This window comes from Oratosquilla oratoria, chromosome 7 (genome assembly GCF_046742065.1).
Source record: "Oratosquilla oratoria isolate Oo_2021 chromosome 7, ASM4674206v1, whole genome shotgun sequence".
NCBI lineage: Eukaryota > Metazoa > Arthropoda > Malacostraca > Stomatopoda > Squillidae > Oratosquilla > Oratosquilla oratoria.
This window is the reverse complement of record NC_134783.1, coordinates 36,097,717-36,115,333: the sequence shown is the minus strand read 5'-3', so window position 1 is coordinate 36,115,333 and position 17,617 is coordinate 36,097,717. Positions and strand designations below refer to the sequence as shown.

The following is a 17,617-nucleotide window of genomic DNA, read 5'->3' as shown; positions in this document are numbered from 1 at the left end:
GCAGGCTGCATGCCTAGACAAGGGGTCCCAGGATCGGGGCTCTGCGACTGCTGGATTTGATTGTATACACACATATACACACACATACAATACCTTAGTATGTATTATATACAACATAGTACGTCTGTGTAGGATGGTGTGGGTGGTTAAAGATTGTGGGTGTAATAGAATAATATATCTTTATAGAATGTTTTGGGGGGTTTAGAATTGTAGGTGTAGTAGACTAGCATATTCTTAAACGAAATTTTGGGGATTGTGACCAAATGTCGTAGCAATCGTAGGCCTTGTTCCTTCTTTGCAAAATGTTGCTAACGCGCACAGTTTAGCTTTTTCAGTGTCTGAAAATTTGTTCAAGATTGGGATCGAAGATCACTGGGTAATGTGTGGGTTGGAATGAACTCTATTAGCTCCAAATCCAGGACCGTTTACTTCTGCAGGATTTGGTGGGTTAATGAGAGACTGCTGGGTTTTGTTAAGTGGAGCAAGGAGCTTTCTGAAAGAGAAAAGTTCCTGACGAAGATCAGGTCGAACTTTGGGTTCTCCTTGAAGTAAGGAGGGTCATTCTCTCTCCCGAGGGGCCCAGGTAAGGGCAGATAAGAGAAACAAGGGCATGAACAAGGACAAGGGCAGCATGAGGGTATCTAGAAGGCCAGAGAAGGACAATGGGTAAGGGGTATGGAAAAAGGGCAGCATGGGGTTATCTAGAAGCCCAGGGACAAGGGACAAGGGGCAGCATGAGGGTATCTAGAAGGCCAGGGAAGGACAAGGACGAGGGGTAAGGGCACCATGGGCTTATCTAGAAAGTCAGGGACAAAACACAAGGGCAGCATGGGGGTATCTAAATCTAGAAGACCAGGGACAAAGGTAGCATTCGGGTATCTAGAAGGCCAGGGACAAGGGATAATGGCACCATGGGGTTATCTAGAAAGTCAGGGACAAAACACAGGGGCAGCGTGGGGGGTATCTAAATCTAGAAGACCAGGGACAAGGATAGCATGGGAGTATCTAAATCTAGAAGGCCAGGGACAAGGGTAGCATGAGGTTATGTAGAAAACCAGGGACAGCAGCTACGAGGAGTTAGACAAGAATGATGTTCATGTGGCCAAGTTTATTCAGTCAACTGATGTTGGGGTCTTGCAGTGAACACTTGATTTGTTCATCACAGCGTTCTTCATATATTTTCTAAGATGAACATTATGCGATTTTGATCATGAAGGATGGTACCCAGTCTTCAATGGGATCCATCAGAACTGAATAAAATCGTCCGACGCTAGCCAGAATAAAGTCCAAGTCGCGTGCCACGATTTTAAATGGGGAAATAAGATTGTTTCTATTCTGTTCATCTCTAATTGCTTTGTGTATTCCTCCCTCCTTTTCCTCCTTTCACATACCCCCAACCCTCTACGTACCTCCTTCCCCACCTCCTCTTCTTCCCTCTTCCGTCCATTCTTCCTCCTCCTTCTTTCCCTCCACATCCTCTTCCCATCCTCCATATCCTCTTCCTTGCCTCCTCCCTCTCTCGCTTCTCCCTCACCTCCCCGTATCCCTCCTCCTCTTCCTCCTCCTCCTCCTCCTCCTCCTCCTCCTCCTCCTCCTTCGGCCGCTTATCCTCGAGAAGCGGTGACAAGGAGGGTAAGATGGCGGCCCCGGACAAGGCCGACAAGAATGACCACATCATCGCTGACGTCACAACCAATGTCATCAAGGGTCTTGTTAGGTAGGACATCCTGTGTGTCTTGTCCCCGTTTCCTGTTGTTGTATATGTATATGTGCTTGTGTTAATAATGTGTATGTATATATATATATATATATATATATATATATATATATATATATATATTATATATATATATATACATACACGCACACTACAAATGTGTACTAGTATTTTTGAAGACCAACGTAACCTGATTACCAGTGGTATACAAATATCTCAATTTTGATTTTTCAAATATCTCGATTTTCAAACTTGTGCTCCAGCTCTCAAATCAAACATTTCCCTTTGGAATTCTGCAGTCGTCTTCTTTTTCATTTTTTTTTTGTGAAAATAAATGTGAAGAAATGTATATATTTGTGTCAACTTCCACGCAAGCGACAAGAAGGACGGGTCCCTGAAGGACCTGCAGAAGGCGGGCGTGTCCGAGGACATGGTCTCCGGCATCGCCACCAACGTCATCGAGGGCCTTGTTAGGTACGACTTGAACGTCTCCCGTTGTGATCGAGGTGGCAGATCACTATATACAAGTAAAACAGTGAAACGATATATATATATATTAATTGATTCAGAGTTCACGATCAAAGCATGCCTTGACGTAGTAATTCTATTTATTATGGTTACTATGAATTATTATAATGAAAGTGAACACCTGGCCATGTCATCCTCCACCAAGGCCTGATCCTAAAGGGTCCTCATTTCGTAGACGAGATTTATGAGTTGCTGTTCTTCTTGAGCTTCAAGACCACTCACGTTTCAACACTAATCTTGGTCGCTAAACATCCACTAACTCCCACTAGTTTTCGGGTTGTGGTCCTACTTGGTGTCCTCCATGGTCCCTCCCAGGGGGTCCAGGGAGGACCCCAGATCGGGACCCCGGCCTGGGGTTCAAAGACGCCCTCCTCTTTGGTTATCCTTCGTCACGAGACCCTTCCCTTTCCTGCAGCGGAGGAGGACAGCCGGATGCCAAGATCGCGGCCACCGATGCCTCCAACGCCCTCAACGAGAACATGGTCAAGGCCATTACCTCGAGCATTGTCAAGGGATTGATCAGGTAGAGATGGGGCTCAAAACAAACAAACACACACACACGCACGCACGCACGCGACTCGGTGGCGCGGTTGGTAGAGTCCCAGACTGTCAGTACGGCGGTGCTGCCGGTATCTGGTTCGAATCCTGCCCAGGGCTGAAATTATTTCAGTATCGCTGCGCTTCGAGTCGTTACTCCAACTCTCGTGGGCGGGGAGTTGGGTGTGTGTGCGCGTGTAAGTCCAACACGTGATCCAAAGACCAAGGTGAATCACACACACACACACACACACACACACACACACACACACACACACACACACACACACACACACACACACACACACACACACACACACACACACACACACACACACACACACACACACACACACACACACACACACACAAATGATGTGGGCTATACGGAAGTAAACTTAGATATAAGAACCTAGACAAGACAGGGTGGGTAGTGCGAAGCATGCACACACATGTACACACATGTACACACACTTACACACAGGCGCACACACACAGACATATATGCGGTTGAATTTAGACAGAGACCTAGACAAGACGCAGGATAGGAACCCCACTCGGGCACACACAGATGAACTCTGTTTGGTTTTTAATCGATTTATAAAAGAAGATAAAGAATAATCATGATAAGTGTCTTGCCGTATATCGTGAAACACCATTAGGCCTGACTTAGTCTCTGTGAGGCATTCCCCTTGCGAGGTGTTCCCGAACACATTTGATACATTTTCGCACGCTGCACCAGTGGAGGAGGAGGAATGGGAGGCGCTGGGCAAATGATGGGGGGCCAGGGCATGCCCCAGCAGCCCATGATGCCCCAGCAGCCCATGATGCCCCAGCAACCCATGGGTATGCCCCAGCAGCCCATGGGCATGCCCCAGCAGCAGCCAGGAGGCCAGGGCTTCATGAACGATGACCTGATTGGTGCCGTGGCTGTCGCGGCTTTCCAGAAGTTCTTCAGGTAGGGTAGGGGCCCAGGTGGGTGCTGATGCCTACTGCCCGAACTCATCCGACCCTGACTTTTGTCCGAAGCATCGGTCGGTCGACACTTTTTATCTATTTATTTATTTTAGCTTTTATGCTTTGTTTATTATAAATATGGGTATTTGTGTACTTTTATTTTTGGGCTGCATCAAGCTGTTATAGTTGAATAGATGGAAGCGCAGAGTGCGAGAGTAGTTTAGTGAACAAGTGAACAAAATTAAATGAATGACTGAAAAATGCATGCCACCGCCGTGCATGTAACACCAGGAGAGAGAGAAAGAAAGAAATGCAGGATTTCGAAAAAGGAAAATAAAAACATGTAATTCCCAAACACTCCCCTCACCCAAATTTACCCCCAACCTCTTCCCTCTCAACCTCCCCCCATCGTCACCCCCCCGCCGACGGGTTCTATCCCTCCTTCCTCAATATTCACCCTAAAATGTACCCCATCACCCAACCCCTCCGTACTACCTCCATCATACTCACCTGACCTCTCCTACTCCCCCATCATTATCACCCGTCCCCCCGCTCTCCCTTCCTCTCTGCCTCTCTCAGTACAATTGAACACTAGGCTCCAAACCAATTTCATTCAAGATAATTCCGTAAATGACTTCTTGTCCTGGAAGGATATTTCCTCGGATCTACTCTGGAGACTTTCCAGCGTTTCTCTGGAAGACTCTTCAGATTTTATATATATATATATATATATATATATATATATATATATATATATATATATATATATATCACGCACACACACACACACACACACACACACACACACATATATATATATATATATATATATACACACATGAAACTAAAGATGGAGGAAGTAGACGAAGAATAATTGGGAGAATATTAATGCTTTAACGTTTCGACCCACAGGGTCTTGATCACAGAGCTAACAATGAAGTACAACATGGACATTTTATACATAAGCAGGTCATCTCTAGGGACGCCTAGGAGGTGTTGTTGCGTCCAAAGAGATGACCTGACTGTGTATAAAATGTCCATGTTGTACTTCATTGTTATTTTTATGATCAAGACCCTGTGGGTCGAAACATTAAAACATGGAATTTCTTCTATCATTTCTGGTCTACTTTCTACACCTTCATTTTCATTTGTCATTGTGTAGTTAATATACATACATACACACACACGCACACACACACACACACACACACACACACACACACACACACACACACACACACACACACACCTCTCATGGCGCTGTGGTTAGAGCTCTGGCCTGCCACTACGGAGGTCCGGGTTCGATCCTCGCCCGGGGCTGAAATAATATCAGTATCGCAGCGCTGAGGGGTGTTACTCCAACTCTCGTGGGCGGGGAGTTGGGGGTGTGTGTGTGTGCAAGGTCATAGCATTACCCATAGATCGGACCTACGAGCTCTGAGCTCTCTTCCAGGAGGGAAATAGCTGTCGATCACGAGTCCAACACGTGATCCAAAGACCAAGTGAATACACACACACACACACACACGCACACACACACACTTTCAACGAACGGACGGCTTGACGAACGCTCTGAAGAAAAGTGCAGATTGAGGATACCAACGCAAAGAGAAGTGCCTTTTTGTATTTGCAGGGGGGGGGGGAAATTGCTCGTGAGGCAGTAGGTAAGTAGGAAAAGAGGAGAAGGGGAGGGATTGCTGGGGAAATGGAAGGAAATGAGGATGTGGAGGACTTGGCCCAGGCAGACGGGCGTAAGGTCAACATGAAACGACCACCGGATGACGAAATGGCAAATAAAAATGTAAAGATTAGAAGTATAGAGAGGAGAAATACAGTAGAAAGTGACGAGAATATGTTCCAGGGATTTAAAGAGGGTGGGGGGGACACAACCCCCCCCCCGACTGATAAGACTAGAGGAGAGAGTTGATAAGGTGATCGAGGACTTGGAACGTAAGTTAGGTAAGGTAGACTCCATCTTCCAGAGAATTGAAAGATTGGAACAACTAGAGAAGGCTAACAGAAACTTAACTGAAGAAGTAGAGGACCTAAAAAGACAGGAAATGTAAAGGAGGAGAATGAGAAATTGAAGAAGAATAGTAATGAAAACAGTGAGAAAATAGCTACAGAAGCTAAAAATTGGAGAATAACTCAAGAAGGGAATAAGGTTTCATTCACTGACATAGTCAAACAGCAATTGAAAGAACATAATGAAGACTCAGTTATTAAAGTGATGAGACAGAAGGAGAATATAGTAAGAGAATTAGCTGACAAAAAGAAATGTATAATTATATTAGGAATGGAAGAGAAACATAACCCAGATAGAACCGCAAGAATCAAGGAGGAAAATGAAAGGGTAAGCGGTTTATTAAAATTAGTCCAGGAAGATGAACCAGAAATTATAAAGGAAATTGAGGAAAAATTCAGACTCGGAAAATATAGTACAGATAAGACCAGACCAATTAAGATTAAATTCAGGTCACAAACAACGGCAGAGAAAATTCTATCCAAGACAGGGAAACTAGCAACAAATGATCAATATAAAAAGGTATGGATAAAAAGAGAAATGAATAAGGAGGAAAGAGAGGCAGAAAAGCAGAAAAGAATTGAAGCTAAGGCAAAAAACGAGGAAAGAACGGAGTCAGAGAAAGAGAGATTCTATTGGAGAGTAGTGAACATGAAAATAAAGCAGTTCGACATACTAAAGAAAAACATAAGGGAAACAGAGAACACAATGGAAGTGGCAGAAAACTAAGAGTGTCTTACACAAATATAGATGGATTGATAACAGGATTAAATGAACTGAATGATTATTTGAAAGAAAAAGAACCGGACATAATGGGAATTGTAGAAACAAAATTAAAAGGCCCACTACCACCCAACAGTGTAGGACATGATACATACAATTATTGGATTAGAAACAGAGAGAAAAAACAAGGGGGTGGAGTTATGTTCCTGACAAAGAAGGATATAAACGTGAAAGGTGTCATATATGGAAAGAATACAGTAGAGATGATTATGATAGAAGTGGAAGACCGAGATAAGAAGAGCAGAAAATTTGTGATCAATTATGTGCCTCCGAAAACAGCCTCATGGGAGGAGAGTGAACATAAAAGTATGTTAGAGGACACAAAGATAGCATTAACTAAAATAATGGAAGACGGAGGAAGAATAGTTATGATGGGCGACTTTAATTGCAAAGAAATCTGCTGGGAAGAAATGACAGTAAAGAGTGGTGATGACTCATGGGGAAATGCTCTACTTGAGATGATTACTGACCATTCAATGACACAATGGATACAAGAGAACACTAGGTATAGAAATGAAGAAGAACCATCGAGGCTAGACTTAATAATTACATCTGAACCTAGAATAGTGGACAAGATTGAATATAAAACACCAATAGGTAAAAGTGACCACATATTGATTGAACTGGAACTTAATGAAGAAAAATATATGAAAAGAAATGAACAATATAGAAAAGGAAGAATGATGTATGAAAAAACAAACTTTGATAAAATAAGAGAATTCTTCCAACAAGAAAACTGGGAAGAAATATACAAAGAAGAAACATCAGTGGAAGAGAAATGGAATATTTTGACAAAAATTTACAAAGAAGGAGTGGAAAAGTATGTCCCAAGACAAAAACAAGAAAAAGAATATGTAAAATGCTGGTACAACAAAAGTTGTAGGGAGTTAAAAGACAAAAGAGACAAAGCCTGGACCGGATGGAAAAAAGACAGAAGACCTGAAAAATGGAAAATATATACTGGTTATAGAAATGAATATGTACAAAAGTGCAGAGAGGAAAAAAGAAAATATGAAAAAGATGTTATAGAAAAGTGTAAAGATCAACCAAAACTATTCTACAGATTTGTAAACAATAAACTGAAAAACAAACAAGACTTGGAGAAATTAAGACAAGGAGGAGTTGAATACACTGAGGAAATGGAAATGGCAGAAATTATGAACAAACATTTTAAATCAGTGTTTACAAGGGAAAATATACAACCTGAAGAGATTGAGTGGAAGGAAAAAGTCCCCCCTATGGAAGAAATAGAAGTAACGAAGAATGAAATATTGACACACTTGGGTAATTTTGATGTCAGAAAATCGCATGGGCCAGATGAAATAGCAAACTGGATTCTGAAAGAATGTAGGAATGAACTGGCAGACAAAATACATAGCATAATAAGCAGTTCCTTAAAAGAAGGAAAAGTTCCAGAAGATTGGAAAAAAGCAAATATAGTACCTATATATAAAGGAGGAAATAAAGAAGAACCTACCAACTATAGACCAGTCTCTCTAACAAGTACAATAGCAAAAATATGTGAAAGAATTATCAAAAGTAGATGGGTAAAATACTTGGAAAAAAACAACGTACTAAATCCAAGGCAATTTGGATTCAGACAAGGACGATCATGCGTCACCAATTTAATATGTTTCTATTCAAGACTAATAGATATAATACAAGAAAGAGATGGATGGGCTGATTGTGCATTTCTAGACCTAAAAAAAGCTTTTGACAAAGTACCACATAAGAAGTTGCTTAAGAAATTAGAATATGAAGGAGGAATACAAGGTAAATTGCTAAATTGGATGGAAGACTTTTTGCAAGAAAGAAAAATGAGAGTAGTGATAAGAGATCAGCACTCAAAATGGAATGAAGTAATAAGCGGTGTCCCGCAGGGAACAGTTCTGGCCCCAATAATGTTTGCTATATATATTAATGATATGGATGAAGGAATTGAAAGCTATATGAGCTTCTTTGCAGATGATGCAAAATTACTGAAAAGAGTGAAAACTGAAGAGGATTGTGAATCACTACAGAGAGATCTAAATAAAGTACAAGAATGGAGTAGGAAGTGGGAGATGGAGTTCAATACAAAAAAGTGTAGTATAATGGAATTTGGAAAAAGCAAAAACAGAATAACAGGATCATATAATTTGGGAGAAGAAGGAATAAAAAGAGTAGAAAATGAGAGGGACCTGGGAGTCATTGTTATGAATAATATGTCACCTGAGAAACATATAAATAAGATTTTTGGAGAAACTTATAATTTAATAAGAACAATCAAAGTGGCATTTACATACCTGGATGAAGAAATGGTGAGGAAAATCCTAATCACCCTGATAAGACCAAGATTGGAATATGCAGCAACGATATGGTCACCAAGTACAAAAAAATGTATAAAAAAACTGGAAAGAATACAAAGAGCAATTACTAAACTGGCACCAACACTCTCAAAACTATCATATGAAGAGAGACTACAAAAACTTAAACTACAGACACTAGAGCAAAGAAGAGAGAGAGGAGATTTGATAGCTATTTACAGAATCATGAAAGGCATAGAAATTACTGATAGAGAGAATCTGATAAAATGGGATGACAGAAATACAAGAGGACACGGAAAGAAAATAAAAAAAGACAACTATAGAAGAGATTTGAAAAAGAACAGCTTTCCTCACAGAGCAATAGACAGTTGGAACAAGTTAGATGAGAAAGTGGTGTGTGCAAAAACAATACATGAATTTAAAAATAGTTTAGATAAAATGAGATATGAAGACGGGACCTCACGAGCATAGCTCCCCTTCCCGTAAAATACAACTAGGTAAATACAACTAGGTAAATACACACACACACACATATATATATATACATATATATAAATATATTGTAACAAGTGTGTGAGTTAGATGTCGGCAGATCCTGCAAAACTGAATGGATATTATTACAAAATATATTCGTAAATATGGTGCCTTTTTGTAAGTTATATAAACTGAGTGTGATTCCGAAATTGGTTGGAAGAAGAAGAAGAAGAAGAAAAGAAAAACATAGCTATGTATAAGTGAACATTCCATTTTATTTATTGTTATTTTCTCATTTATCATTATTATTTATAATCTGCATGATGTTCCCCGTCCTGTGAATGGATCTGGGCTTTTCGCTATTTTTCGGATATATTTTTTTCGTATGTTTTCGATATTGCTTGCGATTTGTATATATTTCTTCAATTTCGTGTGTATTATCATAATATATATAAGTATATATATGTGTATATATATGTGTATATATATATATCATTATATATATATATATATATATATATATATATATATATATATATATATATATATATATATACATACAATTCTCGGTTGAAATATCTCCAATTTTTTCTGCTTGGATCTTTTTTTCGCACAACTTTAGATTGAAAATATTAAAATAATTTAACACCTGAATCGCATGTATTGATACTGAAATGACTCATTTGATACTGAAAGTGTTAAATTTGTCTCGAGTACCTTAGAAAGACGTACAGAAATGTCTTGGTTGCCATGGAAACCACGAGAGACGTCACGGTTTGTCAATATAAAGAGGATTGACGATATCTATTGGTCAATAAATATTGATGAGCTGGAAACGTACTCGCCTCGAGATCGATCCACACCGTCGGACATTATTTGTTATTTTGGTTTGCAGCTGTTCTACAGCTACATTATGAAGTTTCCAACACTGGGTGTAAAAAAAAAAAAAAAAAAAAAAAAAAAAAATATATATATATATATATATATATATATATATATATATACACACACAAAGGTTCGCTGAAAGTCTGATTAAATGCAATACATATTTTAATCCATTTGTAAAAATCCTAATCGACACAGATCACCCAGTCATTTGTCGACTGAGTTTTGAAACTCGCTAAGGTAAGCGAATATAGTGTTAAAGGTGTGTGCATGGCTAATGATCCTGTGATTTTCAGTTCTTTGCAAATAGATTTTCTTAGCTAAGTATTTAAGATATGCATTTTGTATCTGATACTTGAATTGTTATTTTTTCAATGAGATGGACATTGAATTAAAAGAAAATTATATAGAATATAAATTTCATAATTAAATTTATGGGTGATCAGGTTTGTAATGCATCACTATATTTGCGGGTTTGAGGCTAATATTTCACTATTTCCTTAATTGATTTATTTAAAAATAATTAATTACTCCGTTTATCTATTTATTTATTAATCTAATTTATTTGTCTAGTCCCGGACGACAGAACCTGCAAGAAACAAGTAACATTTATTTGATTAATTTTTGTTTTTGTTTTGTTTTCTTTAGCAGCGGCGGCGGCGGCCGTGGCCAAGCTCCGAGCGGTGACATTATCTCTGGCATCGCTTCGAGCGTCCTCGGCAGTTTGTTCAAGTAAGTTGTTGCCATTGATTGATTTTAAATAATTTACTAATCCACAATTCTCGTTATCATCATTTTCGTCACCAACATCATTTCTTTTACCACCACCACAACCCTTTCCAACATTTTTATGATTTCTTAAATAATAATAATGATGATAATAATAATTATAATATTGCAGGAGCGACGGCGGGAACCAGGCCGTGCAGAGGACGGGAGTCAACAATGACATCATGTCGGGCATCATCTCAACCGTCATGCAGAAAGTCTGGTAAGCTAACCGTTCTTGATTCATCTTGATAAATAATGATAATAAAAAAAATACACATACCAAAGGCTTTTTCTCCCTTACAAGGGAAGTAGCCAAAAAAACAAAGGCATAAAAATCACTTCCACCCATTCCATCCCCCTACATATTCCACTCCCCTCCACCCTCCCTCTCATTTTGGCACCTGGATGAACCACTGCCTTGGTTCAGAAACAGTGTCGCAAAACACAGCACATCCACAGCGAGGCCGCTTCATTAAATCGGCGACCCCCTCTCTCCGTCCCCTCATGCAGAAAAAGAGAAGACGGAGAAATCCCTTCGGGCTACGTCAATTTATTTCTCTCACATACTCTCTCACCTCTCATCCCTCTCCCACTCCCCCTCATGCATCACAGCATTATCCATACCCAACCGTTCTCCATCCGCCCCTATCTTCTGTCCTCTCCCTTCCTTCTTCAACAGACATTCCCCTCTTTCCCAATGCCCCTTTTCTACCATCCATCCATCTCATCTTCGGTCGACCCCTCATTGCTCACTCCTTCCACACCACTTTTACTAATCTTTCTTCACTCATTCTTTCCATGTGTCCAAACCATCCTAATACTCTTTCATCAACCCTATCTCCCATCTCCCTTTCCACCCCTGTTCTCCTCCTCACTCCCTGGTTTCTCACTCTATCCTGCCTAGTAACCCCTATCATACTTCCCAGGCACCTCATCTAGAACACATTCAAACTCCTTCTCTCTTCCTCTCTTATGTTTCATGTTTCTGCCCCCATACAGTGCTGTCGGCACAATCAGCCCATCATACAATAGAAATAATAATAATAATTAATAATGATGATAATAATAATGGCCTCGAGATTCAACGACCGGATATCCCCAGCCCCACATTGGCTGGCAACGGTCCTCCTGCTCCTCTGACGGTCCCACTGTAGCAACAGTTAATTGTCCTTTCGAGCTACGAGTAGTACATGCAATGGCAATTCCTGAATATTTATATTTACTCTATTATTTTTATTTATCTATTCATTTATATTTGTGTTTACCTATGTAGTAATTTCCTTCAGATATACTTCTTGATCTATTTTGTATTTTGCCATGTTTGCATTTCTTTTTAATTTTCATTTATTCGTATATCTTATCTTCATTTCCTTCTGATATTATTATTATTATTATTATTTTTTTTTTTTTTTTTGCTATTTATGCATGTTTTTATTTTTGGTTGATTTTTTTTATCTATTTTATTTATTTATTTTTTTCTTCTGCAGTGGCCGCAGCCAGCCCCAGTCCATCGGTGGCCCCTCCAACAACGACATCATCTCCTCTGTGACCTCCAATGTCATCCAGGAAATATCTAAGTACGAATGATCTTGATCCCTTTTAATCTCTTCAATCCTGCGACAATCCTTTGCCATCTTTGTTTCAATGTATACCAGATGCTCAGAGGGGTATTCAGTGGCGGTATTCTTGTCCTTATCCATAAAGTCCTAAGGAGGAAGGGAGAGATGAATTCTTAGGGAAAGGAAAGGAGATGTTTTAAGAGTATAGGAGACACCACATGGTATACAAAAGAACTTTTTTTCCCCTTATAAAGGGGGTGGCCGAATTAAAGCTCACACATACGTCAGTGTGAGTGTGGTGGTGGTGGAGGTGGGGTGGAAGTAGTTAATATAGTAATTACCAAAAGCTCTTTTTCTCCTTATAAGCCAAAATGCAAAATGAGATGCAGCGCAGTGCAAAGGCAGACTTCCTGTTGCTGAATTGAAATAAAGTATCAACTTCCCTCTCACATCTGGAAACATTTCAAGTGAGAGAGAGAAGTTCAAACCTCACTTCAATTCAGCAACAGGAAGTCTGCCTCTTCTCTGTGCTGCGTCGGCTGTGTCGCCTGTGTCGCCTGTGTCTTAGTTTGCGCTTCAGGGTGATGGCATATTCATAGACCTAAAGGCAAGATGACAAAATACCTTTTGAGTGATCGTTTTCCTAAAATGACCTTTTCGAATGTGTTTTCTTAGTCCTTTGTAGCTCTGTCCTTCTTTTGACCTTCTTCTGACCTGCTGATCTGCTCTTCCAGGCAGGACACGGACGGCAAGATCCTGCCTTCTTCAGATGGCAACGCCAACAAGGATGTCATTGCTTCCATCGTCTCCAATGTAGCCCACAACGTCATGACGTAAGTATGACGTCACTTCATGGATTTTCTGGTGATTTGTGTATGTGTACATGTGTGTACGTGTGTACATGTGTACATGTGTATGTGTACATGTGTATGTGTACATGTGTATGTGTACATGTGTATGTGTACATGTGTATGTGTACATGTGTATGTGTACATGTGTATGTGTACATGTGTATGTGTACATGTGTATGTGTACATGTGTATGTGTACATGTGTATGTGTACATGTGTATGTGTACATGTGTATGTGTACATGTGTATGTGTACATGTGTATGTGTACATGTGTATGTGTACATGTGTATGTGTACATGTGTATGTGTACATAAATATGTACATAAATATGTGTACATAAATATGTGTACATGTGTATGTGTACATAAATGTGTACATGTGTATGTGTACATGTGTTTGCGTGTGTGTGTGTGTGTGTGGGTGTGGGTGGGTGGGTGTATGTATGTATGTCTGGTTCTTAGTATATTAAATATTTGTAAATGTCCCATCTCTTTCCTTCGTAATAAGGTTGTCTCCACTTGAACGGACATTAGACAGAAGAAACTCTGTTTTCCAGACACTAACTCATTTTTCTTTCCAGAGATGAAAAAAAAAGTTTTTGCTTCCAGGTCAAAGACTAAGAAGTCTCCAGTCTTCCTGGCAGACTCTTCCGACCACAAAGACACTGCCTCTCGTTCCTTTTTCCAGAGATAAACTCAATTTTTTTGTTTTTGGTTCCTGGTCATTGACCAAGATGTCTCCGACAGAGTTTTCCGACCACAGAGACAGTGACTCGTTTCTCTTTCCAGAGGATTTTTTTTTCCAGGTCACAGACCAAGAGGTCTTCGGCAGACTCTTCCAACCACAAAGACACCAACTATCAATTCTCTTTCCAGAAATAAAATTGTAAAAATTTCTGCTTTTGGCTCCAGTTCAGACCAAGAAGCGTCTTCTAGCTTCTCGTGACCCCAAAATTCGTTCTTAGGCTGTGGCGCACGGTGTACATATAGACGTGACTCACAGATACTCACAGATACTCACAGATGATTTCCCGGAAGAGGCCCATTAAAGGGCCTGTGGCTCCGGTATGGTAGTCAGGACACTTTGTGGCTGGCGGTAGCGTGCTGCATTGAGTTTTGCCATATAATCAAATTTTCGTTCCTGACCCTTCCAACATTTGTCAAGTCTGGCTTCAAACTGCACAACTGTCTCTGAGTCCACTACCCTATCTGGCAGACTATTCCAGACATTAACCACTCGGTTCGAGAAGACAAGCGGAAGAGGATTTTATTACACAGTCAAGGGGGTGGGCGGACACTCTCGCCTAAAATAGAGATCCTGTTGGAGATGGAGTCCGAGCTTTCCCCTAAATAGAATCGTCTGGTATTTGTCACGGACCAATCTGTACAGCGTGGCATGGCAGAGGGTTGTGCGTCTTATAAATCGTGATTTAAGCAGGTCTTATAAGACGCACTTTAAGGACGTCAAATTAGCCGAGGGTTAAAAACATCTTATTAGACGTATGATACACCACTCGACGTTCCATATGAATACTATTTTTAAAAGCCTGTCGAGTCTCCGGTTTTCCTTGTGCTTGAATGAAATAATTTGACGATAGCTTGAATGAGATTTTGTAAGTTTTTTACATCAAAGGATGAAAGACGATCGCGATGAAGTGTATCAAGTTACTGGGTCATCAGTCATATCATTCCAACTTGGGTCAGTTGATTTTATTTAGCTGGGAGAGAACACTACATGTATTTTTTTTTTTTTACTTTGGTATTCCTTTTGATTGGATGTTACGTTTCGCCAGCTGGTGTACAGAATGACCACCTGTGACCAGTTTGTTCTAATTATACTCTCAACAGGTCCCGAGAAAAACAAGGATCACTGTTATGGCAACAGCACCAACCAATCAAATGGGATTGTTACCATACAACCAAGTCATATTCTTTGTTTCATATCCGTTGAATGAAAGATATAAGGACGATCAACCTTTGGTAAAAAATAATTAATAAATAAATGAATTAATAATGGCGTGTACGTGGGTTGGGGAGTTGTTGTTGACCATATGCCCGAGTAGGCGTGCGTTTTGAGCATAGCGCTCACTCCTCTTTTGCTTCTCCAAGCGAGCCCGTCAACGGGGAAGTGGGACTTCGTCGGGACCAACTCAACGACGAGGTTATTAATGACATTGTCTCCCGATCCATTGGGGGGATTATCAGGTAAGGCCTTTCCTTCCACTACCCACTCCTCCACTCACCACCGCCAACACCATCACCACCACCACGACTACTACTACTACTATTACTATTACTACTCCCAACACCCACAACAGCCATCACCACCTAAACAAAAACTATCACCACCGCACTACCACCACCACAATAACAACAACAACATCAAGCACTACAACCACCACTACCACTACCAACCACAAACTACCACCACCACCACCTTTTCCATCTCCTGCGTGGAGTGAAGGAGTGGGTGTTTTCGGGGAAGGTCGAATAAGAAGAAAAAATAAAAAGTTGAAATCTTGCTCGACAAAACTTCGTTCAATTATCGACTCACTTTTCATGAATACGAAATGTTGGATATTATTGATACACTTCGATTGACATACGTGTGATATAAGTGGGATATATATATATATATATATATATATATATATATATATATATATATATATATATATATATATATATATATATAATATGGCTCTGATGTTTGAATATTCCATTTTTCACCATTTGCTGCTCGTGTTTGGACATGATCAGGTAACGGATGTTCTTGGTCGTTTGCATGGTGCCGTCATTAGAAAACAGCATGTCATAGAACACTGTTCTCTTATAGGACTATGGCGCACTTTTAAAACATTTTTGTTGCCAGCCACTCAGATGAACGCTTTGTACCTTTACAAAGTAGGCTTAGACGAGATTTATTGGTGATATTTAGGGGAATTACAGTTAGATTTTGTAGATAAATTCGTACAAGGGAGGTAGCCAAAGTCATAAGGCATAATTCCACTCCCACCCATTTCATCCCCACCCACTCCAATCCCATTCGTCACCCCTCCCTCCCTCTTTTCTTGGTTCCTCCTGGATAAATTCGTAAGAAAGGTTAATGTGATAACGAACTGAGGTAGAAATTCTTTCTGATGGTGGAAAGCGTTCGTCTAGTCTGGCGACCTGTTTCAAAGTACGGGCCTTAGACCCTTCTCTACGGAGATGATGTGTATTACCCACTACTTGTGTTGCATGGAATTATTCTATATATAAATATTTCTATATGATTTGTTCCTCGTTTCTTCACGTGTATTTGGAATGATGATGTCCACACATAGTGTATGAATTCTGTGCAATTCTCAGGTTTTATTTCCGAGTATTATTTCTGTCATTATCATTATTTGTATCATTTGTTTTCGTTCCCGAAAGGACCGGTCGGAGTTGCAAGTGCATGATGCTAGTTGTTTCGTTATTGTTCGTATGTTATTATTTTTGGGAATGTTGATATTTTATTTATCTACTTGCCTATTTATTTATTTGTTTGTTTAGTTCTTTTATTTGTTTTTATTTTTAATTATTTGCATCTGTAGAAGCAAGCAGTCTCAGCCCGGTGGCGGTGGAATATCGTCTGACCTCATCGCTGGCATGGCTTCGCAATATGTCGGCGGAATCCTTACGTAAGTCGGACATGATCTCTAATGCCAGTCTCTCCATGGGCAGGGCATGACTGGCATCCATCTTGATCTATGCCATAACGCCGCCACTCATGGTAAGAAATGACATCAAAAGTAGGTCGACGGGGTGCATTGATCGCGTGGGGACGTTGTGCGGTGGCGTGCATTTTATGAGCCGCTATTGATAAGTTGCGAGGAATATGCGCCTATACGGCGTCGGCTCGACGCTCTAAGTCGTCTTGATTTTTCTATACCATTCTACCAAATCAACCAGTACTCTTGTTTCCCAGCTATGTGCTTTTTAATATCTATTTTTCATTCTGTATAGAGAGGAAGCTGGTACGAGAATCACTTTTTAGGATTATAAAACGATTTTAATAAATTCGAGGCTGCATTTTTTCCTTGTGCCACGTCGAGGTGTCACAGGTGGGATGAGGTATAGGAAATTATCGTTGTTATAATCCTAAGAAGTGATATGGTCCTATACAGCTTCCTTTATTGTTTACTGAATAAAAAAAAATCAAATAGAACATAGATGGGGAAGTAAGGATGATTTGGGACGACG

General features: G+C 40.1%; 1 protein-coding gene across 1 annotated transcript in view; it reads left to right on the top strand.

Annotated features, from left to right (window-relative positions):
* The window catches only part of LOC143026787 (uncharacterized), a gene marked incomplete at its 5' end in the record, with an annotated part of 48,815 nt that overhangs the window by 12,847 nt on the left and 18,351 nt on the right, over positions 1–17,617 (top strand). Inside the window, 5 exon segments of the mRNA XM_076187561.1 lie at positions 10,859–10,942; positions 11,112–11,201; positions 12,469–12,558; positions 13,275–13,373; positions 15,500–15,595. Coding sequence (XP_076043676.1) covers positions 10,859–10,942; positions 11,112–11,201; positions 12,469–12,558; positions 13,275–13,373; positions 15,500–15,595 — 459 coding nt within the window.